Source organism: Gadus chalcogrammus, chromosome 12 (genome assembly GCF_026213295.1).
Source record: "Gadus chalcogrammus isolate NIFS_2021 chromosome 12, NIFS_Gcha_1.0, whole genome shotgun sequence".
In the NCBI taxonomy this organism is placed as follows: domain Eukaryota; kingdom Metazoa; phylum Chordata; class Actinopteri; order Gadiformes; family Gadidae; genus Gadus; species Gadus chalcogrammus.
Genome location: NC_079423.1, coordinates 18,933,095 through 18,959,236, shown reverse-complemented (window position 1 = coordinate 18,959,236; position 26,142 = coordinate 18,933,095). Strand labels below are relative to the sequence as shown.

The window sequence follows — 26,142 nt, the reverse complement described above, 5'->3', positions numbered from 1 at the left end:
TCCTCGTCTCCTATCCTGTTCCTAATTCCTCCTCTCGATCTTCTTTTCCTCCGTATTGTCTTCTTTATAAGAGTTGTTGGTATGAAATCCAGTTGTTCGGGTGATAAATCAACTGTCTGGCAAGCGAGTTGAAGCTCCAGAAGGTCCGCTCTAGCGTAAGTGCGTCTTGGTGGATTTGGATACGTGGTGACCCCAGCAGAGAATAAACCTCCATAACTTGATGAAGAATGGCTTTTGAATTCCTCCAACTCATTTGACAGTATCCATAAGTCTTAAGAATATTGTCACGATTTAAACTCGACAGAAATGTGAAAAAGTAAATTAAATATGTAATAAAGTAGCCTTTCAATGACGAGTCGCTCAAACATAGGAGCGCCCATCTTGTTGCCATGGAAAACCATGTTATACATGCTTACACATCGTCATTTTTTTGGCGACGATGATTCCTTCTCCTGTGGCGTGGCATAACTATGGTCTTTCAAACAAATGCGGTGCATGTTCAAATTTGCCGGTAAAACTCGTCTCGCTAAACTAAGCTCTGTTCCACGTCACGCTGGCTCAGAGTGAAAACGCGTTTGTAATTCCTGTATGACGTAGTGCTTTTTGACCCTCTCGGCAGCTCATAGACCGGAAGAAAATGGAAGCCTCCATGAAGCTTACCCGTCCTATGTAACCATATTGATATTAATATTAATTATTCTTCGCTCAGGAGGATAAGTGAGATTTTTGGCAGAGATAATTTTACACCAATGAGGACTTATTTATGAATGAATATGTTGATTTGAGGTAATAAATTACTCAAAATATTACATAGTGTCCCTTTAAATGAACAGAAACATTTTAATTACGATTTGGCTATTTTATGACATTTGTTTGTATGGGATGATTAGGCAGTGTATCCTGTATTATTATTGTATGATGTCAGAGACTTGTGATGTAACTGGTAAACATATTACAAAATATAGTGTCAGAAATGGTATATACTCTATTTTTATGCATTATGTTATTTTTGTTATTATTTTGATTACGTCAGACAATGAGATTCCCTGCATATGAGTACAATTTAAGAATACTGTGTAGTCATTGTCACTTATAACTACATTTTCTTGCATTTTGCAGGAACCCAAATAATACATGTGTAGCACCAGACTGAGCCTTTGGGTTTGCATTCTGTGCCACGCTGCATTTACAGTCAAAAACAAATAAGGACCAAAAATCGATACGTACATAGAGTGAGGGCTAGCTTACGGCAGGCTTCAAACATTCACCTGGCTCACCGCCCTCCTCAGACTTAAGGCAGTAACGCAACACATTTTTTTAAGCTGGTTTGTAGCATTTCCAATTTCAATGGTCTTTTTCAAATAGTAGCCATCTTGGTTCTCCAATGGCCGCTTAGTGCAACTCTGTACGCACTAAAAGATATGGAGGGGCACCTGCCACAAACGTTTGTTTGTCCACTTTAGGGTCTGATTACATTACATTACCAGCGTCTACACTTGACAACCACATTTATCTTATCTAAATGCACAGGTTTAAATGGACGGATAGATTACTGTATGGTCTGTTTTTGGTTCTAGATGTGTCATTTTGTCGGCCTTAGCATTGAACTCTTGATTCATGCCATTTGAACGCAAGTTACTGTGCCCTGGGGTTACTATATTTCCCTGTGACACTAGAGTGGCAGGAGCAGTGGTATTGATTGTACATGTTGGTTTATGTAGAAATATTAGTAATAAATATTATATTAATAGTATATATTTTAGTTATTTTATTTTTATTTTCCATTTTAACTCATGCTTGGTTTTATCTTTGAGCAGAGCACCTGTAATAATAATTAGGGATGCACCGAAATAAAAAATACTTGGCCGAAACCGAAAACCAAAAATGAGGAAACCATGGCCCCCAAAGAAATTATTATGCCAATTATTAGTACCGTTTAGGGTTGCCGCGGTATACGGTATTACCGGTGTTGCCGGTGTTGAGGCCAACACCAAGTTATTTTGTATATATATATAAAAAAAAAATATATATATATATATATATATACAAACCTAATAGATAGACTACCTAATAAAGCATTGGAACAAAAGCATTGGAAAACCATAGCAACGCCGGTAAACAAACCCCGCAAAGCCCTATCCCTACGAGAGCTCCCCGCGCTACGGCCATCCGGAGGCGCACAGAGCTTTTGGCCGTGATATTATCTATACAATTATACATTATACTATTATACATAGAACGTTAGAAAGACGCTGTCACCGAGAATTGGGGCGCTGCCAGACGCTGTCACCGAGTGTGATAGGAGAGTTGACGGAGAAGATGGCGGTTGACCTAGTTTCAAAGTTTATACCGTTTATACTCTGTAATACCGGTGTATTACTCGGTGTGAAAATGTCCACACCACGGCAACCCTAGTACCATTGCATGCATGGCTATGACTGTGTACTAACTTCATTAAAATCAAGGCATTGCAATTTTTGCAAATCGCTGTACGTGGGTCTTTCTCAGAAACATTGAAAAACGTCCACGCCGCAGACATATTGCCGCTTATCCAGACAAGCGTGTGCTGGCCGAGCTTTTTGTTTGCCTCATCACAAATTTCTGTTTCGGCCGTGTTGTTTCGGTGATAAAAGTATTTCGGCCGAAAACCGAAAATGCGCATTTGGGCCATTACACACATTTTATATTGAAAGCGCCTTTGGCCATGGACACAAATCTTGATACAAATAAGTGCATATACTCAATAAAAGTACATACATGAATAACAGTCACACACATGGTCAAATAACACTGACAATATGGACCTAAAACACGCAGACAGGGACAAAAACAAGAGTACAGGACAGACATGGACAAAAGCTGGGTACATTTAAAGATGTATAGATGAAAAAAAATAAAACGGGAAAATCAAAAGAGCTAGTGAAACTTAACTGAGTTTTAAAAGTGGATATTGCTGTGCTTTGGCCCATTACAAGTGGCAGTGCATTCCAAAGTTTGGGGCCTGCCACACTGAAGGACCTGTCACCCATGCAGCGATGAGGGGAGTGCTAAGAGACATGTGTAACCCATAGCTCAAATTGAGAAATTAAATATTATATATTAAATAATATATACATTCAAAAACAACTTATTTTATAATAAATACACTTACAATTTCATATATTAAAATATCTAGAAAAGGTTTTTTCACCATCCCTTTAATTACGTCACTCCCCCTTTAAGACGCCTTTCTGTAGCAGACACGAGCTTGAAGAACCGATTCAGATACAAAATCAGAGGCACCTGACAGTTGATGAAAACTAAAACTAAACTGTATAAATTATATTGGAAGTCCTAAAGTCCTAAAACTAAACTGTATAATTTATATTGGTCGTTTTCAGTTTCAAGTCGAGAGTCTGTTTACACAACAACCTTGCGTCTATCAGAAAAAAAGAGTGCTAAAGACTGTTTTGGTCAGGTTTTTTTGAAATTCTGAAAGATCCTAGAACCGCTTCTGTGTTGCCGCGGGACAGTGCACACAAACAGACTTCACTTGAACCGAATTTTGATGGCGAGCTTACCCAACGACCCGAAGAGCCTACCCAAAGGAATCCACACAAGCCGAATTATCAATACGGTTTGACCGTTGGACATTGAACATTGAACAGTTGAACATTGAAATATTGATTGATATATATTAGATTGTAGTTGATTGTAGGCCTACACACATTTTGAATTGAATTTTTATTTATTATTTTTGTATTTTACTTTTCATAATCACCTGTCAAAAGGAAATATACTATAGGAAAGGATCCCAAACTAGAACAAAACAAATAGAACAAATATAGTTGTACAAACTCTTTAATTAATATAACATTTATTTAATATTTAATATATTTAATATGTATGTAATATAAGATTTGTTTAATATTTAATATATTTAATATGTATTTAATATAACATTTGTTTAATATTCAATATATTTAATATTTATTCAGCAGAACAAATAAAGTTGTACAAACTATGTAAGAGCACATTTATTTAATATTTAATATATTTAATATTTATTTAGCAGCATTTAATACCTGAACATATTCAAAAACAAAAAGGGATTCTTAAAAGGGTTTTAAGAATTATTTATTGTATATTTTTATTGCAAATATTTATTTATTGCATTTAATTTTCCTATCTAATTCACATTTAATCTTTTCTTATTTAAGTAAACTGCCATATTTATTATTATAAACCCTGTCTCCAGTCTTTATATGTTTGATTTCACCACTCGCAACGAACCTATGACTGGCCCAGTCGCGTAATTTTCTAGTTCTAAGCGACACAAGTGTTACACATGCATCTGAAGAACGAAGGGTGCGGGTTTGCTGGTAAAGGGTAAGGAGTTTTGATAGATAGGATGGGGCCAGATCATGAAGAGATTTAAAGACAAGCAGAAGGATTTTGTATTGAATGTGGTAGTGGAAAGGGAGCCAATGCAACTGTTAACGGATTGGAGTGATGTGATCGCTGGAGAGGCGGAGTTTGGAGATGTTTTTTAGATGGAAGAAGGATGTTATGGTGATAGTTTTGATGTGTGAATCGAATGAGAGTAAAATCCAGTATTATGCCCTGATTTGTTACTTCAGCAGAGGTGATAGTGAATATTCGGGGATAGATATCTGAAGATGCTCTATTTTTCTTTTAGAATGTTAGGGTTGGAAATGAGAATAGCTTTTGTCTTATCTTGATTGAGTTTGAGGAAGTTTTGAGTCATCCAGGTGGTAATGGCATTTAAGCAGCCGACCAGGTAGGATAATGATTATTATGGGCAGGCTTGGTGTGAAAGTAAATCTGATTGTCATCTGCATAGAAGTTGCGGCAAACAGTATCAAAGGCAGCTGTGAGGTCGAGGAGGATGAGAATGCTGACATGGCCCGTGTCAGCAGCTAACAGCAGGTCATTAACTACTTTAACCAGGGCAGTCTTCTGTGTAACAATTATCTGCGGGATCAATAAAGTACTCTTATTAGCTGACTGGTTGGATCTATAAAGTAGCCTGACTAGGTGGTTGATTGGTATGTATACGATGTTGGTGCGGGGACTAGCTAGTGGATTGGTTGGTTTGTACCTGAGGCTGCGGGACCGCGACCGCATGAAGGGGGAGGGCCGCCCGTCGTCATCGTTTACGCTCTCAGAGCTGCGGAAGTGCTTGAACAGGAAGTGGAGCTCGTCCTGCGTGGGCTGGTAGGGCAGCTGGTGGAGCCGTTCCTGGGACGAAGACGACGACTGAGGACCAGAGAATGAGCGATGGTTCTATAGTCTTAGTCAAATACTTTATCACAGCATGGGGGAGAGTGGGGTAAGATGAGCAAATTTTTAGTCATGTTGTCCTCTAGAAAAGAAAAAATTATTGAAGTAAAATGAAAAAAATCTACCTTTATTTCAAGATGTCCCCTATCAATTAAAATGATAACATTGCATCTATGACATAGGTCTGTGAAAATATGACTTAAATAAAAATAAAGTGGTGCAGTGGCTCAACTTGCCCCAAAATAGGGGTAAATTGAACCATCTGGGGATCAATTTAACAATTTACTTTTTCAAGTTGAATGTATTTTCCTTTTTCAAATAGTCTTATATATTTGCGTCAGGTAACTTTAAACAATATAAAACCTGTCAATATTTCTGTATTTTGCCACTTCTCTGATGGATTCCCACCCTTGACATCAGTGGCTTCTCTCTCCAGCTCCTTTCTCGCTCATTCTTGGCATGATAACTTTTCCATAATGTGTAAAATATGAAAAACCAAATCAGTTGAGTAATACTACATTGAAATACCACTTTAAACTTTAGAGACTTAACTTCAGTAAATCATGGTGGGCGAATGTTGAACGACTGGTTCAATTTACCGAACGACAACTTTCCCCACAACGTGTAGCTTAATTTTCCCTACAGCCACGACTATGGAAAAAATTGCCTAGTTTAACATTCAGGCTAATCTTTAATCTCAAAATTATTCCAATGTTTATATACCATGCCAAAACCCCAACATGAATGACATTTATAAATTTGCTTTGACAAGCATTCATTATACCGTATATGTTAAAGGTCCCATGACATGCCACCAGGTTTGAATGTGTTTGGCCTTTCATTCCTTAAAGGGGCAGATTCTCAAAATGGCTTTTAACGGCTAATCACACCGACACCTGGTGGCATGTCATGGGACCTTTAAAAACTTATTTTAAAAAGTTTATTGTGAAAAAAACATACTTGCAACTTTACCATGTGCTTCCCTCCATCACAGCCAGATATAAATTATGGGTGCTTCCTGAATTGATGGTCAACTGACAACAAATGCGTACACTTGCCTTAATAAAGGGGTTGGATAAACTTACCCACTGGCTCTATCTTACCTGTTTTGCCATTGATTTTTAACATACAAAGCGTATTGATGGAAATGATGTAGTGAGCGGACCAATCACAGCCCTTGTGGCTGCATCGCCTCAACGCAAGGTTACAATTTTTGAGAGGCACACGTCAGGTCCTTGTGGTGGACGCAAGGAGGCTCCGCAAGGAAGTAACGGGTCCGTAACCCACTTGCGTTGCAACAACGTGGAACCATAAAGAGCCCTTGAGTTCTTAAGCTGCTTTCACACCGCCGCGCGGCAACTCGCTGCCTCCATTCATTTCAAAGAGGGAAGGACGGCAGAGGGGAGGCGATTACAAAAGCGGCTGTAGACCAGGAAGCGGTTGCCGCCCACGTGAACGAGCACAGATTTTGCCCTACCACTCAGCTTTCCCCGTGTTGAAACTTTCGGCGGCGGCAGCAGCAGCAGCCACTTTTGAAAACAGCTGTGCCGTGTTCCGATATCCATACTTCCATGAGTAAACTTAAGCAAAGTACACTATCCGCACTCACTAAGTGCGCTTATTATCAGATGACATTGTTTTTCCAAATCGAATACTCCGTGGTGCACTCACCGGAAATTACGATCACGATTGCCGCCGCGGCTTCTCCCCCGCAATAAACATCGGTGAACCGTGAACTCTTTACGCCTAGCTGCTATAAAAAGCTATAAAAGCTATAAATACTACAAAATGACTATTAATGCAGGCTATGTGGAAAATGCGCAGATTTTGGCTCAGCCTGGCTCCGCCCTCTTCCGCTACGTAGCTAAGATGGCTGCCGTTGAGTACGAAAAGTGTGCGGCGATCCACACTTCGCGAATTGACGTTTTTGAGTACACCATCCGGGTCCTTTCAGGGCACTTATTTTCGCCCGTTCTGAATCGGAACGCCCTACCTACTCAAACTTAGGCTAGTAAGTACGGATAGTATGGATATTGGAACACGGCACTGGCCCTTCACACCGCCGCGCTGAACCCTCCGGCAGCGAGGCGGTTATAAGGGCGGTTGCCGCATGGCGGTGTGCAAGCACCTTTACTAATGCCGCTTTTCCACTGCATGGTACCAGCTCGACACGACTCGACTCGACTCGACTCAGCTCGCCTTTTTTGCGTTTCCACCGCGATCTAGTACCTCAAGTGGCTGCTTTTTCTAGTACCGCCTCGCTCTAGGTTCCAAGCGGCTGAGCCGATGCTAAAAGGTGACGTCGGCAGACGGCCGGCCACTGATTGGCCAGAGAGTGTGACAAAGTCACGAGAGCGACATGGCAACCATGCTGGTAACGATAGAACAGCCATAGTAGCGCCGCAGCCAACATATTCCACTTCTTCAACATGCCAGCTAATAATACGAACACGAATACCATCGCATCGATGTTCTCCATTGTTGTTATGTTTGTTCTGTCCATGTGTGGGTTACGTAGGTGTTGTTTGCGTCGCGTACAAAAATACGTCACGGCCCTTTTGCGCAGACGACCCCGCCCACGTCCCGGAGGTACTATTTGCGGTGGAAAAGCACCCGCGCTGCTACCGTGTCGAGTCGTGTCGAGTCGTGTCGAGTCGTGTCGTGTCGAGTCGAGCTACATGTGCGGTGGAAAAGCGGCATAAGGTGACATAAAATATAGATAAAATAGTTATCTTACAAAGTTTGCTTGTAGTTTCTTGGACATTGAGATTCTGGCTAAATAATAAGAATTCCAACGATCACAATAGGGTTCCTGCAAAGTATGCATCCTTAATAATAATAATAATAATAATAATAATAATAATAATCATAATAATAATCTTTATTTACTTAAAAACAAGAGTGAGTGGCAAGTGTAGATAATTAAAAGGTAAGTCATGTTAGGAGATAAAATGGATAGATTTAAACGTATTATTAATTGTTGGCAGCCTCCATCTTTTCTTTTCAATGCATGAAAATTACATCAGATTATGTCAGGTATTCAAATGAAATTATGATAATGTCGTTTTTAAATTATGTCATTTTAATAGGATTAGATAAATTCCACTAATTATGACTCAAAGCAGAAATAGTTACCTTGTTTTTGAAGATAATTGTGGTACATCAAAATATTAATTATTAACAACTACTGATCACTGCACTACTGAAGAAACGAAAGTTACGAATGTAACTACGGTTCTGTGAATCCTGGATGACCGCCAGAGGCGGTGCTTAAAGCACTGGATCTCCACCTCGCGCTTGCGCATTTCGAGTACCTAATACCAACATAGTCACCTGTGACCCCCACGTGACACCGGGAAGGCTATATCCTCCGGTGTCAGAGGATCTGTTCCTAGAATCTTCTCGCGAGAACACAAGGATTCTGAGTGACTGATCGCTCTGGCGGTCATCCAGGATTCATAGAACCATAGTTACATTCGTAACTTTCGTTCTATTTCATCCCTACTGACCGCCAGAGGCGGTGCTTAAAGCACTGGATGACCCATACCAAAAAGGTCACAAAGAATCTAACACCCATCTCACTCATTTGAGGGAGCAGAGCTATGTTATTTGATGAATTGCCAACTGATTGTGCTCCCAATTCTTGATGATTCATTTCAGGTGTGTGTGTCATGTGACTGCCTATATAAGCTGATGCACCTGCACAAAATAAATCTTGTGTGTTTTCTCAGAACTTGAATGCAGTTGTATTATTTGTCCTCCCAAGTTGATAGAACGTTTCGCTGGTATATCTAGCAGTCAAGCTCTGTTTAACAGGTTATGGGCCCAGGAGCGTTTGACGTTTGTGCACAGAGATATCCGGCGTGAGTAGGCACCGAGAGACATTTGTTTGTGAGCGAGTTTGAATACGTGTCTCACGGATTGGAGTGCCAGGACCATGAGCGAACGTACAAGTTCACGTTGGTCTCGTCTTGTGTTTGACGGAGACGAAAAGAACTATGAACTGTGTGTGACTAAGTTTTTGGGCCATATGCGGTTGCAGAAATTGAAGAACACAATTTTGAATCAACCAGCCGATGGCGCGGAAGAAAACGCACTGGCCGAGGATGCGGCGAAGAACGCGGAAGCATACGCGGAATTGATCCAATTCCTTGATGACAAAAGTTTGTCTCTGGTCATGCGAGAGGCAGCGGATGACGGACGTGCAGCTCTCAGGATTTTACGCAACTATTATTCAGGCAAGGGTAAGCCCCGCATTGTATGCCTGTATACAGAACTGACTTCCTTGCAAAAGATGAGTTTTGAGAGTGTGACTGATTATGTCATACGCGCCGAGACTTCAATCACAGCACTGCGTAATGCTGGAGGTTTTAAGCGATGAATTATTGGTTGCAATGATTTTGAAGGGGCTGCCAGAATCATTTAAGCCTTTTTCCATTTTTATCACTCAAAGTGATGAGACTCTCTCTTTTGCCGAGTTCAAGACTAAGTTGCGCAGTTATGAGAGCACTGAAAGTATGCACACAGCTGCGGCTGACGACAATGTCATGGGGGCCCGTGCGCATCCAAGTAGGGCTGCCCCATCAGGTGCAAGTGCGCGCAGAACCGAGAGCGGGGACATTGTGTGTTTCCGTTGTGGCCAGAGAGGTCACAAGGTAAGAGACTGTCAGCGTGGTCAACAGTGGTACAGCCAGGGCGAGAATACCGCACGGCGAGGAGGATGGCGACAGCGGCAGCAGGACAACACTCGCGGAGTGTACGAGGAGACGGATGACAGCACCTTCGCATTCAAGCTTGTGACCAGCGAGCCAGGAAGCTGTGTCACCAGAAAGGGCCTGATGGTGGACACCGGTGCGACATCGCATATCATCACTGACTTGGCAAAGTTCAAGAGCTTCGATGACCGATTCCAGTCCGAGACTCACTGCGTGGAGCTGGCCGATGGCACAAGCTGCATGGGGGTCGCGGAGCGCAGAGGAGACGCCGCGGTGTGTCTGGTCGACAGCAGGGGGCGCTGCCGCAGTGCCACACTGAAGCAGGCGCTGTACATCCCCTCGTATCTCCAAGACATCTTCTCCGTGAGAGCTGCAACTTCGAATGGGGCAACGGTGATCTTCAAGGAAGGAGAAGATGTATTGCAGTACAGAGACGGTACGAGCTTCCTCATTCATGAGCATAACAGACTGTTTTATTTGCCTACTGTGCCAGTAAACAATGACTCTGATGATAAATGTATGAGCTTCAGAGCATGATATTCAGACGTGGCACGAGATTTTCGGGCACTGTAATTTTGATGATGTCATGAAGTTAGAGAATGTTGTGAATGGAATGTCAATCAGGGGTAAAGCGTCCAAATCCATGACATGTGAAGTGTGTACTCAGGGCAAGTTCACTCAGAGCAGGAACAGGAAGCCTGATGTGAGGGCCAAATCAGCCTTAGAGCTGGTTCACACTGACTTGGCAGGCCCCATTGACCCAGAGTCCAAGGAAGGGTATAGGTATGTAGTTTCCTTTACTGATGACTATTCAGGTGCAGTGTTTGTGTACTGTCTAAAGCACAAGAGTGACACTGTAGAAGCCACAGAGAGGTTTCTAGCCGACACAGCCCCATATGGGAAAGTGAAGTGTATCAGGTCTGACAATGGTACTGAGTTCACAGGGCAGGGTTACCAAGCCCTACTGCGTAGAAATAGAATCAGACATGAAACATCAGCACCATACTCACCACACCAGAATGGAGAACCCTTTTTGACATGGCTAGATGTATGCTCTTGGAGAGCCAGTTAGCCAAGGAGCTATGGCCGTATGCGGTCCAGACAGCAGCAGTGGTGAGGAATAGATGTTTTAACAACCGCACCAGAGAGACACCTTACTTTATGCTGACAGGAAGGAGACCTAATGTCTCCAGGATGCAGAAGTTTGGTACTGTGTGTTACGCCTATAGGCAGGACAGGAAGAAGCTAGAGTCAAGGTCTGACAAAGGCATCTTTGTTGGTTATGATAATAACAGTCCAGCCTATATGGTCTACCCTGACAGCAGGAAGGTGATGAAGCACAGACTGGTGAGGTTCATGTCCTGTGTTGAGGGACCGCAGACTGATGGCATGTCAGACGATGACAGTGGTGTGCAGTCTAGCACAACCAGACCTGACCCCGACAAACCCGAGCAGAACGACATCCCAGAGGCTAGGCCAGGTCCAAGCCAGATAGGCCTACAGACAGGTGAGATCAAGCCAGAATCCCAGTCTCCACGGAGATACCCTGCTAGAGAGAGGAGTAGGCCAGACTTCTATGGGATAGATAGTGATCAGGTTCAGATCAACATTGATTATTGCTACAGGATGGTTTGTAATGTACCTCAGACGTTCAGAGATGCTGTGACTTTATCCAACTCAAGAGAGTGGGTAGATGCAATGGATGAGGAGATGAAGGCACTGAGGGATAACAAAACATTTACTCTGACCACCTTACCTGTGGGCAAGAAAGCAGTGGGGGGTAGATGGGTGTATACTGTCAAAACCAATGTTGATGGATCTGACAAGTACAAGGCCCGCTATGTAGCCAAGGGATACAGTCTAGGGATGGGCCGATAGTCGATTCTATCGACTATCGACGATAGATGGATTCCATCGTCAATCGTCTCAAGTAGCCGATAAAAAGGCGATAATTATATTTTAATAATTATTATTTTTTTTAATTATTTTTTTTTAAAGCGCTGTGGTAGCTATTTTTTCAACTTAAAAAGCACCGCAAATTGTAATTGAAATGAACTGGCACCGGTGGAAAACATACTATGTAGCGCTGACCTACCGTATTCACTCACTGCTGCGAGAGGAGAGGGGAGGGGCTCGAAACCTACCGGTCTGCTCGCACGGCGAAATGACATCACACCCCGCTGCACCATTTCCGGGTCACAGCTGTGGTACATGAGCTGTGTTCGAAATCGTTCCCTATTCACTCACTCACTATTCCCTATAGTGTTCATGATATAGTGCACTACATAGGGAACGAACAAACGAGAATTCGGACACTACGCTGAACATTTCTAAACGTCATTTGCGTCAGTAAATGCGCCGGGTATTTGTGTGACGCAGACAGATGCGCCCAGATTGTGTAAACAAACCGGGCACTCTAGAGGAAAGCTGGAGGTTGTATTGATGTTGAATGTTACATTTCCTTGAACAAGGTTTTTCTTAATTTTGAATGTTTCATTTTCTTGTTAAATCCCAAATAAATTGTTGATATTTCTAAACGAAAGCCGGAGACTCCATCATTAAATGTAGTCGTTTTTTTATTATTATTAAATAGCGAGCACCCTATATAGTGCACTATATCCGTGATAGGGAACGATTTCGAACACAGCTACGAGCACGTGTGTCATCAGCGTGTGTCATCATGACAGCGCCGCCGGCGCCGACGCATCGAAACTTAAATCAGCGGAGGCTCACGCTGGTCCAAGGGGAAGACCATCGTATTCGTTTTTAAGAAAAAATTCGAAAAATAAAAACGCGATTTTTTTCAAAGTGAGAAATTATTATAAATAATTAATATTATAAAATTATTGTAAAGATGCCCCCCGATAGTATCGACTATCGGCGATCGCTAGGGGGCACTATCGGAGGATGGAAGCTTGTAGACCAGGTGTGCCCAACCAGTCGATCGTGGTCTACCAGTAGACCGCCGACAGATCCCAAGTCGACCGCGAGGGGTGAAGAAAAAAAAAAAAAAAAAAAGATTGCGGTAGCGCATGCGCTGTCAACAGTAGTTGAAAGCCGTCAACGGTAGTCACGCACTCCTAAACGTTGACATGGCTGAGGGGAAACGAGCTAAGACCTACCATTTTCACCCTGAGTGGGAGGAAGATTATTGATTATTGTTGAGAAGGTGCCGTGCGCAGGCGGAATGAAACCCCCACTGAAGCCCGTAGGTTCACGACACAACCCCCCCCCCCCCCCCCCCCCCCCAATGTTGACACTAGACTGGTAGATCTCGGGAGATTGGCTACTTGAAAAGTAGATCTTGGGGCAAAAAAGGTTGGGCACTCCTATTGTAGACGATTGCCCAACCCTAATACAGTCAACAGATGGGTGTAGACTATGGAGAAACGTTTTCTCCTACTGCTGACCTTACTAGTGTGAGAGTTTTGATGCAGAAAGCTGCCCAAGAGGATCTGATCCTACATCAGATGGATGTTAAAACTGCCTACCTACATGCACCAATTGATTGTGAGATTTACATGGAACAGCCAGAGGGTTATGATGTAAAATCACAGACAAATGAGAAGTTGGTGTGTAGACTAGAGAAGTCACTATATGGGCTTAAACAATCAGGTCGAAACTGGAACAAAATGTTGCATGACTATCTATGTGAAAACATGTTTGTACAGAACCCAGCTGATTACTGTGTTTATGTTAGAGAAACCGAACATGACAAGGTGATCATACTGATCTGGGTTGATGACCTGGTTATTGAAGCCAGTGATGAGAGAGCTTTAAAAGCAGTTAAAGAGATGCTTACTGTTAAGTTCCAGATGAAAGATTTGGGCAGACTGAAGAATTTTCTTGGTATCACTTTTAACCAGTGTAATGGATATGTGACCATGTCACAGCAGAGTTATGTTGACAAGCTACTTGACAGGTTCGATATGCAGGATTGTAAACCCAGGTCGACACCTTGTGAACTAAAACTGTATTACACTGATGATGATGATAAGCTAGATGACCCCAGAAAGTACAGAGGCAGTGGGTAGCCTTATCTACCTAACCTCATGCACCAGACCTGATCTGAGTTTTGTTGTAAGCAAACTGTCACAGCATTTCAGTGAGCCGACAGAAGAGCAGTGGACAACTGTTAAACATGTACTGAAATATTTGAAGGGCACAAATGACAAAATGTTGTGTTACAGAAAATGTGATGGGCTAAGGTTGTTTGCTTACAGTGATGCAGATTGGGCAGGTGATGCAACTGACCGACGCAGTACAACTGGTTATTGTGTTAGTCTGAGTGAAAATGGTCCTCTGATTTCCTGGAAGACTAAGAAGTAGCCAACTGTAGCACTGTCAACTTGTGAAGCAGAGTATATGGCGTTGGCCGCCACCACACAAGAGTGTCTTTACTTATCTCAACTGCTTGAACATCTTGATGACTGTCTGTATGATGTACCTACGATTTTTGAAGATAACCAAGGTAAAATTGCATTAGCCAAGAATCCAGTAAGCAGACAGCGATGTAAGCATATTGATATCAAATACCATTTTGTGAGGTCAACTGTTAATGACTGTAAAGTATGTTTGGAGTATTGCCCAACAAACCAGATGGTAGCTGACCTGATGACAAAACCAGCTACAAAGCTACTGACTTTTTCCATGTTCCTGTTTGGAGTATAGCCAGTTAAGTTCAGTTGGTTTCCATGTTTGTTTGTTTTTGTTTTGTTTCGTTTTATGATTTATGCTTGTCAATAATGTGTGATCAAGTGGGGGTGTTATTTGATGAATTGCCAACTGATTGTGCTCCCAATTCTTGATGATTCATTTCAGGTGTGTGTGTCATGTGCCTATATAAGCTGATGCACCTGCACAAAATACATCGTGTGTTTTCTCAGAACTTGAATGCAGTTGTGTTATTTGTCCTCCCAAGTTGATAGAACGTTTCGTAGGTATATCTAGCAGTCAAGCTCTGTTTAACAGTGGTACATCAAAATATTAATTATTAACAACTACTGATCACTGCACTACTGAAGAAACGAAAGTTACGAATGTAACTACGGTTCTGTGAATCCTGGATGACCGCCAGAGGCGGTGCTTAAAGCACTGGATCTCCACCTCGCGCTTGCGCATTTCGACCCCCACGTGACACCGGGAAGGCTATATCCTCCGGTGTCAGAGGATCTGTTCCTAGAATCTTCTCGCGAGAACACAAGGATTCTGAGTGACTGATCGCTCTGGCGGTCATCCAGGATTCACAGAACCATAGTTACATTCGTAACTTTCGTTCTATTCCATCCCTACTGACCGGTGCTTAAAGCACTGGATGACCCATACCAAAAAGGTCACAAAGAATCCAACACCCACCTCACTCATTTGAGGGAGCAGAGCTTGGCAGTAGGACCACACCCATCGGATGGGGACTGGCGACGTTGACACGGTAAAACCTTGTGAAGGTGCCCGGCGACGTCCATGATGCCGCGGCACAGATCGACTGTAGAGGTACACCTCTTAGTGCAGCCCACGATGTTGACACGCTTCTGATGGAGTGGCACCTCAACCCAGCTGGCGGGGGGCGGCCACTGGCCACATAGGCATGTTTAATGGTGTCGAAGACCCAGTGGGACAGCCTCTGTTTGGACAAGGCACAACCTCTGTTAGGGCCACTGAGACACACGAACAGTTGCTCGGACTGCCGTATACCGGCCGTAGCAGCAATCTAAGCCCTAAGCGCCCGTACCGGGCACAGCATCTCGGACTCATTCCCCTCAGATGGGGAGTTAAAACGTGCAAGCTGGATAGGCTGGTTAAAATAGGTGCGTGAAAGCACCTTGGGCAGGAACGCCACATTGGGCCATAAAACCACACCTGAGCCATCAGGGTTCCACCGCAGGCATGTATCTGCCATGGATAGGGCGTGCAACTCCCCGACCCGCTTCACAGTGGTAATGGCGAGCAGAAAAGCCACCTTCATGGACAGCCACTTCAACCCTATCTGGGTCAGAGGCTCAAAAGGAGGTGATGACATGGCCTCCAGCACCAGGGGCAGGTCCAGAGCTGGAGTCCTCAGAGTCCTAGGGGGACGCAGCCTCAGGGCCCCCCCTAAGGAAGAGGGACACCAACCTGTGGCACCCCACTGTGGCTCCGTCGACCATCTCATGCCGGGAAGAAATAGCAGCCACATAGACCCTCAAGGTGGAATGAGAGCGACCACCATCCAGGAGGGACTGCAGAAACTCCAGGACGGTGGCCACAGAGCAACGTGCTGGGTCTACTGCCTTACCCCTACACCAGTCAGAGAATAACTTCCATCTGTTGGCATACTGTGCTCTGGTAGATGGTGCCCTGGCACTCAGAATAGTATTCCTGATGGTCGCAGTGCAAACATTCAGCAGTGAGTCGGGCCCTGCAGCGGCCAAGCCCAGAGCTGGAGGCGACGGGGATCTGGGTGCCAAATCTGACCCCCCAGCTGCGAAAGGAGTTCCTTCCTGCAGGGGAGGCGCCATGGAGAGCTGCAGCAGAGCCTGCGCAGCAGTGGAAACCAGAGTCTCCCTGGCCAGTAGGGGGCCCCCAGAAGTAGCCTGTGGCCCCGCAGAAACACCCTCTGGAGTGTGGGAAGAATCAGGGGCAGTGGTGGGAAGGCATACAGAGGACTCTGTGGCCAGTCGTGAGCTAAGGCATCCTGTCCGAGGGGGCCGGTCACCTCCGTCCAGGAGAACCAGAGGGGGCAATGTGCGGATTCCTCTGAAGCAAAGAGGTCCACCTCCGCCCTGTCAAAGAGACCCCACATCGTCTCCACCTCCGGATGAGGCCGCCACTCCCCCGGTGGGGGCTTCTGCCGCGATAGAAAATCTGCGACCTGGTTCCGTTCCCCCGGTATGAAGACCGCCCGTACGCTGGCCAGGCGGGGATAATCCCAGGCCAACAGGTTCCGAGATACCCGGAGTAGCCGTGAAGACTGGGTTCTCCCTTGGTGGTTGATCTGGGCAACAGCTGACCTGTTGGATCAAACTAGCACATGCTTGCCTCTCAACTGAGGCAGAAAATGCCAAACGGCGCCCCATCCCGAGAGGCAGTCGTCTGTCGTGACCAGCTCCTGGCGGGATGGAATGGTGCCCATGGGTACACCCACAGACATGTACGACCTCTTTCTCCATGGGGACATAGAGAAGAGGCACTGCCGAGACACCCTGACCTTTCGGTACCTGTGCCACTTGGGGTCCAAGTGGAGACTGTTCAGCCACATCTGCATAGGGCGCAGAGACAGCAAGCCGAGAGGCACCACAGCTGAGGCAGCTGTCAGCTTGCCCAAGAGCTGCAGGAAAAAAATTAATGGCACCATCCTGCCATACCCGAAGAGGGGGAGGCAGAGGAGGATGTCAGTTACACGCCGAGGTGACAGATAGGCCCTCATAGCGTCCGAGTCCAGGACCATCCCCAGGTATGTGACCCTTTGGGATGGGTCCAGGCGACTCTTCACAAAGTTTACCGTCAGGCCAAACCGGGCCACGTGCAAGAGTAGCCGAGCCGTGTCCCGGGCCGCCTGAGACTGGGACGGTGCACAGATCAGCCAGTCGTCCAAATACGGCAGGACCTTCGTGCCCTGCTTCTGCAGGGGTGCGAGAGCTGCCGCCACCACCCTGGTGAATACCCTCGGGGAGAGGGAGAGACCAAAGGGAAGTACCCTGAATTGAAAATGCCGGCCGCGAAAGGCGAACCGGAGGAAGTGCTGATGGCGCGGTGCAATTGGGACGTGGAAGTATGCGTCCCTCAGGTCCACCGTGGTGAACCAGTCTCCCCTTGTGACCACCCGCAGTGTGTCTGATGCCGTGAGCAGGTGGAATGGTAGGACCTTCAGGAACCTGTTGAGTCCCCTCAGGTCGAGAATCTGCCATCTTTCTTTTTTATCAGAAAGTACCTTGAGTAGAATTCTCTGGGGTGCAGCAGAGGATCCACTGGCTCGATTGCCCTCCTGGTCCAGAGCTAAGGCCTTTGCCGGGTCGTTGACAACAGTAATTTTGACCCGGCTGAAGGCTAGGGGCCAGCGTCGGAACTGCAATTCGTACCCTTGGGTCAAGGTGGAAACCACCCAAGGGTCTGAAGTACAGGCAGCCCAGTAACTGAGCTGCTGATGGGAAAAACACCCGACGACCGGCCCTGAGGGCATAGCGCCTGCCCCCCCCGGCCTCCTGAGGCTCTGGGGGGGGCGTCGGTTGGGTTGTGGGGCACGAGGCTGCCAGGAAGGTAGGTGTTCGGGGGAGAATGTGGCCGGGGCAGGGTTGCACCTGAAGAAGGCGCTGGCCTGGGCTGACTCCGCAGGACGGCCGCCATGGAGGTGTCTGCTGCCCCCTACAGGGAGCCTTGTGCAGAAGAGCAGGAGGCCTCGTCCAGTGTGTGGGAGGCATCGCCCTCTGTCATAAACTCATTAAAGAGGTTAGACGAAGCCGCCAGAGAGAGGGCATCATCAAATTGGGCTGAAGGGCCAGGAGGAGGAATCGCATTTGCTCCATGTCGGCCGCCAATCCGTCCAACTTGGCAGCCAGCCCGGCCCTTGCCTTCTTTTTGGGGGGGGCACCCGTAGCCGCAGCCCAATCATGCCGTTGCCCAATTCTCCAGCTCTGCCAGCCTAGCCACTCTGAGCACCCAAGGCAGGAGGCTGCAGTTCATGCAGGCGCTGTCCGTGAGGCTCTCCCTCAAATGCTCGAGACCGAGGCAAGGAGGGCAACTGTCGTGGCCATCCTCAGGCTCAAGAGGAGCCGCACAGGCGACACATAGGTGGGCCATTATGGAGGCCGTCACCGGCAGCGTAACTGGGAGCGGAAGCGAGAGCACTTCCCTCATCAGTAAATTGAAAAACAGAAACTAATTAGCCTGAGCGTGATCGCTGCTACTAATTGTCAACCAAACAAGGGCTAAATGCTGCGTTACCGGGAGCGGGAGCGAGAACACTGCCTACACCAGAAAATTTAATCAACCGATATTAATTAGCTTGAGCGTAAGCGCTGCTGCTAAAAAAAGGGGGAAGCCAAACTAAAACGTTACTGGGAGCGGGAGCGAGAGCACCGCCTTCAATGGTAAGTTGTAAGGAAAATAAATTGATGGTTAGAACAGAGAAAAGCTAACGGCTAATACAACAAACAATAACAGAGTAAAGCGGCGAACGAGTGCTGGGAGCGGGAGCGAGCACACTGCCCTCACCAACGAACGCCAGCTACTCTTCTTATAGTTATTTCTAAATATTCTGTATGAGCAAGCCACAGCCTCTGGAGGACTGGTTACTAGGGTTGGGCTATCGTCTACAACAGGGATGGGCAACTTTCATGATAAAGAGGGCCACATTTTTCATCATGACCATCGGAGGGCCACATGACTGCACACTTCAACTAAACGTGAGCTGAGAGAAGCTACACAATTTTGAATTTGGTAGATATGATTTCCTGTATTCTGGTGCATTTTGGGGATGGCCACCACCTAAAAAATCATCCAGAATCATAACCTATGTACGGTATGTTAATTGAACCAACATACATTCATTTCATGTTTTCCATGCTCAAACAGCCACATGAATGGTCAGTATTTTTATCAGTGCAAAGGGCTCACATACATCATCATTCAATGAAGTCAAAAAACTGAAAAACAGTGGCCCAACATTAAGTGCAACAACTCAATGAACTCAAACCCAACAAGCAGTTGTAGTAGTTGTAGTGGCGACTTAATTGGATATCTTTAATGACTGATATCGCTTCTAAGCAAACTAGACGCATGGGTTTGCCTTCGAATTCCATGAATTCTTCTCATCTTCCTTGACCGAGTTTTCTGTAACTTGATCAATTATTATTATTCTTTTTTTTTTTTTTTTATTATGTGCGGGCCTGACTGAGTGAGGATGCGGGCCGCACTGATTGAGGATGCGGGCCGCATGCGGCCCGCGGGCCGCCAGTTGCCCATCCCTGGTCTACAAGCTTCCATCGTTCGATAGCGCCCCCTAGCGATCGCCGATAGTCGATACTATCGGGGGGGTCATCTTTATAATAATTTTATAACATTAATTATTTATAATAATTTATCACTTTGAAAAAAATCACGTTTTTATTTTTCGCATTTTTTCTTAAAAACAAATACGATGGTCTTCCCCTTGGACCAGCGTGAGCCGTGAGCCTCCGCTGATTTAAGTTTCGATGCGTCGGCGCCGGCGGCGCTGTCATGATGACACACGCTGATGACACACAGCTCGTAGCTGTGTTCGAAATCGTTCCCTATCACGGATATAGTGCACTATATAGGGTGCTCGCTATTTTGTAGTGTTGTTCGAATTCTCACTGGTTAATTTCATGCCCTATATAGTGCACTTAAAATACCCAAAATGTGAGTGTACATATGATGTTCCCTACGTGTTACTCCCATATACCACAATGCAATGCAGTCTTGTTTTTCCGGAGGAGAAGAAGAAGCTCAATAACCGCAAGCGGTGAAAACGACTACATTTAATGATGGAGTCTCCGGCTTTCGTTTAGAAATATCAACAATTTATTTGGGATTTAACAAGAAAATGAAACATTCAAAATTAATAAGAAAAACCTTGTTCAAGGAAATGTAACATTCAACATCAATACAACCTCCAGCTTTCCTCTAGAGTGCCCGGTTTGTTTACACAATCTGGGCGCATCTGTCTGCGTCACACAAATACCCGGCGCATTTACTGACGCAAATTACGTTTAGAAATGTTCAGCGTAGTGTCCGAATTCTCGTTTGTACGTTCCCTATGTAGTGCACTATATCAGGGGTTTTCAAAGTGTGAGAGAGTGAGCCCCCCCTCAGAGAAAAAAATTCAGCTGGCCCCCCCCCCCCCAATTTTTTTTTCTAAATACCTGTGTTTTGAAAGCTATTTTAATTATTTTACACATTTCAAACATCTCCGATCATAATTTTAAAACATTTGGAACATATTTTTGAAACATTTGAAAAAAAATGTTAACATATTTTTTAAACATATTTCTGAAACATTACAACATCTTTTTGCGTTTTTAAACAACACAATTTAACAACTTTATCTAAGTATGTTTTAGCTTAACCTTTTTTAAATACATTTGAACATCTTAATCTGTGTAAACTGCCGGTTTACAGATTAATTCAGGGTCCCCGACTCTGAATTTTCTGAGTCGAATCAGATCTGCCTTTTCAGTCCAGAGATTCGACTATTCGGCGGGGTTTATTTACCGGCGTTGCTATGGTGACCTAAATTATTATAAGCAACTGAAAACGACGCCGGTTTGAAACTAAAACTGTGATTCTGAAAAAAGTATAAATGCTATCAAAATTCCGTTTAGATAGTATTGAAGATACAAGTGTTTAGATTTGTTTAATGGTTTGAACAATGGTAAACGGTTGAAAAAGGAATGAGTTACGATGTCTAGAAGTAGTGTATCAGTGTATCAGAATGGGCTGACGTCTTCAATGAAAACAGCTGAAAACGAAGCAGTATGAAACTAAAACTGTGATTCTGAAGACATTTTAAATGATATCGAAATTCTGTTTAGATATTATTGAAGATACAAGTGTGTAGATTTGTTAAATGGTTTGCACGAAGATAAACGGTTGAAAATTGATTTAGTTATGTTACTTCTACAGTTGAAGTACGACTGATGATTTGAATCATCGTCTTTCAGGTTTTTTTTCGGGTTTATTTTTTTCTCACGTCGCGCCCCCCCCTGAAGAACTCTGGCGCCCCCCAGGGGGGGCACGCCCCACAGTTTGAAAACCACTGCACTATATCATGAACACTATAGGGAATAGTGAGTGAGTGAATAGGGAACGATTTCGAACACAGCTCATGTACCACAGCTGTGACCCGGAAATGGTGCAGCGGGGTGTGATGTCATTTCGCCGTGCGAGCAGACCGGTAGGTTTCGAGCCCCTCCCCTCTCCTCTCGCAGCAGTGAGTGAATACGGCAGGTCAGCGCTACATAGTATGTTTTCCACCGGTGCCAGTTAATTTCAATTACAATTTGCGGGGCTTTTTAAGTTGAAAAAATAGCTACCACAGCGCTTTTAAAAAAATAATAATAAAAAATAAATAAATAAAAATGAATTATTAAAATATAATTATCGCCTTTTTATCGGCTACTTGAGACGATCGACGATGGAATCCATCTATCGTCGATAGTCGATAGAATCGACTATCGGCCCATCCCTACTGGTTACCCGCAGCTCCGACCTTGGTCACGAGGCTGCACTTAGCCAGCTGTAACGAATTTCCTTCCTTTCTCAAACAAAGGTTCAATACGGTACCTGCGCAGCGAGAAGGTGTAAAGGAACAGATCCTCTGATGACACCGGAAGATAAAGCCTTCCCGGTGTCACGTAGGGGTCACAGGTGACTATGTTGGTATTCGGTATTAGGTGTTCTTTATCATTGGAGACAGTTTAACACATTTCATTCAGTCTTTCTAGTTGCAGAGTTCGCTCATGCTAAGCTAGCGCACGGCAATGGGAAATACTAGCCAACATTATTCTTTCAACACAGACATTTACATCAACCGTCTGGCGTTATAGTTGATTTGCCTCGGGTGTACTGTGGAGTGGTTAAGACATACGTTTTATTAGCAGGCTAGTATTGCCCATTGCTGTGCGCTAGCCTAGCACAAGCAAACTCTGCAACTAGATGGACTGAATGAAATGTTAAACAATGATAATGAACACCAAGGCTAACTTGGGAATCAGGCCCTATGTCCAAAATTCCGAACTACCTCTTTAATACTCTTGCATTTACTAAGTTCTATCCCCTTTTTTTCAAACACATTTTTTTCTATGCCGGGCAAAATCGTAAAAAAGGTCAGCCAACCAAATCCAAGATTGAAAACATACTGCTTTGGTATAAACACAGGGTGAGTTCATGTTCTATTTGCAAGAGGGCTTTACAGCCCATCCTATTCAAATTTATAAGGGCACATGAGAGTCTGTTGGTAATGGCAGCTGGTCAATCTTTTGAAGCAAAGCTTGAGTAGATAAATGCAATATCATCCCACTATCATCCGTTTACGCAGACTGGAACGCCCCCTTCTTATTCTTCGTCGCCTTTCTCGCTGAACTGTATTAAAATGTCAAAGTTTACTACTCCGAAACCAAGTAAATAGTGTTGTAAATAAACTTCCAAAGCTTTTCAAATCTTTTTTGGAAAATAACTTCATATGGTGTGTCTTTTCACAATTTATTCCTTGCCAGCATTCGTAGTGTTGATCAGCAGTGAAATAGTCAGCCAAAGACGTTGATGTCGCTTAGCAACCGAAGACGCTGGGGTTGACAAGTTACCGGACTACTACCCATGCAAGTGAATGGAGCGTTCCACGGCATTGAGAAGACCTGTGTAATAAAGGCCTACAACATTTCTGTTTATGGCATTGATTTCTCCTTAGATTAGGCCAATGATAACAAAAACAAAAAAAACACAAACGCTCGATCAAAGGCCCGGCCCGACCCGGCTCAAGGATAGTGGTGGGAAATATCGGCGGGCCGGGTCGGGTCAATCAAAACCCTCATTGTTGAACATGAATCGGCTAAACAAATGACCACTGTAGCATATTTAAACACAATTCAAATTGTGCAGAGAATTATTTCCATTGGTCATTCTGACCGGGGACATTTTGAATTTTCCGTCCTCGTTATTTTTTTCCGGTCAATGACACCGAACCCCTTCTTCTTCGCACGGCTGTCAACATCCGGAACATTCGCTAGTTAGATTTTCTCAAACAGAAGTTTCAAAATAAGATCTAGTAGTAAGTATGGGTAGCATATAGGGCTGCAGGATATATCGGCTATGTACGATATATCGATATAATTTCCAAGGGGATACAAGATTTGATAATATCGTTTATATCGATATGCGTTAAAATGGTCAGTTTCCCGCTCAAGCGTCTACAGCATTTGCCTTGGAGACTGTGAGCGCGACCCCTCCCCCTCTCACTCTGTCTTTCTGAACGTGCCGTGTGCAAAGACGCCTCATTCCCACCCCCGCCGCCCCCTCACAACACAACAAGCATGGATGATACCCGTAAAGAAAACGAGACGGCGGCGGGAGACGAAATTGTTTCAAAGAGGAGAAACAACGGCTCCATAATGTGGAAATAGTTTGGGTTTAAAAAAAACAGATGAGCTGCAGCTGCAGGTCATCTGTAGAGAGTGTAGCAAAACCGTTGTGACTAAAAGTGGAAGCACGACAAATCTGTTCCACCATTTACAGCAGCGGTACAAAGTGCTGCATCACCGGCCGCGACAGTTTCTTCTGCCCCGAAACCAGGGCCGGCGCTCGGCAAATGTGTTGGGAGCGCCCTCTGGTGACGCTCTTAATTAATTAATTAATTAAAATATACGAAACAAGCGAAATGAAACCAAACATGTTCCCAAATGGAACGGAGAAGGGAGGGGGCGGGCGCACTGAAACCCTCACCGTAGTACGCAGGACAATGCGACGAAGCCAATGCTCTTATTGGTAGCTAATGTGTGTAACCTACAGCTTTATAATGTTTTGCATAGGTGATTATTTTGTGAAGAAGGTGAAAAACGTCCCTTTTTTTTTTTTTAACATGTTCACTCTATTCTGTTGAAAATAACGATACAAAATCACATGTTGCAGTCATACTGACCTATGTTTTAATAAAAGTGCTTGCAACATCTCACATTTGGCTTTTGACTTAGAAAAAAAACATCTAACCCGCTCTATAGAAAATATCGAGATATATATCGTATATCGCCATTCAGCCAAAAAATATCGGGATATTATATTTTGCCCATATCGTGCAGCCCTAGTAGCATAGAACTAATGTTAGCCAAGTGGGGGCTCCATGATTGCTAAATCTAATGAGAGGTAAAATTGCCATTAAGGAAGGAAAGCATAGTATGCCTTGCGACTGTGCTTCGCAGTATGCCTTGCGAAACCCAGTATGCCTTTCGAAACACCTTGTGATTGGTCAATGGAACGCCTAAAGGGTGTTCTTGTGTCATGACGGAAACGCCCAAGCCTGCAGATGGACCCTTCTCGATCAATGAGGCCTACTGTGTATGATGTCATGCACCCTCAATCATTAAAAAGAAATACCAGCAAAGGCCAATGACATCACTAATAGTGACTAGGGGAGCGTCATAAAACTTTCCCACATCAGCTAAAACCGGTCCACATACAAGTTGGGCTTTCATTTCTACACAGGAATAAAAGTGGAATCGTGGGGGGAATAACAACATCTCCCACCCACCCAAAATAACAGTGAATCTGTTGTGTGTGAGTATGGACCCGGTCGTCCCCAAACCACAGAGGGTTTGGGGAATGACTCATAACGGCTAATGAACTGATGATGAAACAAACAATTATCTGCTTGTCGTCACAGTCACTCTCTTTCTTTTGGTATCCTCTTCTGCCACTGATTACACAACACAACACTGCCATACACTGCATGAGCCCTCCTGTTTTCATTGAGCGTGGTGTTATGCTTGCATGGCTGCAACAAAAAATCAAGGGTAGGGCCGGGTCATAGGGAGTGGAACTTAGAGGGAAGAGTGTGTGTGTGTGTTGACTCACAGACACGGTGGAGCTGGGAGGATTGGTGCCGTAGCCGGACGACGGGAGCGAGGCGAGGGACCATCTCCGCCCTTCAGCCCTAAGAGGAGCAGACATCAGCAGAGTTACACAAGACCGACTGCCTTTGAGCATCTAATGTGGACAGCCTCTGCAAAACAAACCGCAAAGAGCGGATTTCGAAACTATATATTTTACCCGCCCCCCCCCCCCCCCCCGACCAGAATCACAATGAAAGCATAAATGAAGATGAGGTTTGTCAGGGACAACAGTTGATCCACGGTTATTCACTGTCTAAAGCTCACCTGGCTCAGGTAACCCAATGTTATGTATAATAGTTTCAATAATGTAGAATATACTGTCAACAAGGTCTCATTAAATGTTCCTTTATTTTACACACATATATCCATATATATATATGTAGCCGAGCTAAATTTAATTTGATTTTGTTTTATTTTTTTATCATTGTTTATCATTATATTGGTTCCTAAGTAAGTTGGTTTCGTTGTTTCCTATGGCATGCCTTTTGTTTCCCTGGGGAGTGGTTTGGCGTTGCACCTGTGTGTCTAGCGTCAGTGAGCGCTGATGCACG

The 26,142-nt window shown here is 44.6% G+C and overlaps 1 protein-coding gene across 1 annotated transcript in view; it reads right to left on the bottom strand.

Moving 5' to 3' along the window:
- Positions 1-25,735, bottom strand: part of LOC130392745 (microtubule-associated serine/threonine-protein kinase 3-like) — a 145,165-nt gene extending 119,430 nt beyond the window's left edge. Inside the window, exons 1-2 of the mRNA XM_056603254.1 lie at positions 25,554-25,735; positions 4,774-5,259 (exon numbers count right to left, since the gene is read on the bottom strand). Coding sequence (XP_056459229.1) covers positions 4,774-5,259; positions 25,554-25,685 — 618 coding nt within the window. The 5' untranslated portion in view covers positions 25,686-25,735. The remainder of the gene's footprint in view (positions 1-4,773; positions 5,260-25,553) is intronic.
- Between the last annotated feature and the right edge of the window lie 407 nt (positions 25,736-26,142).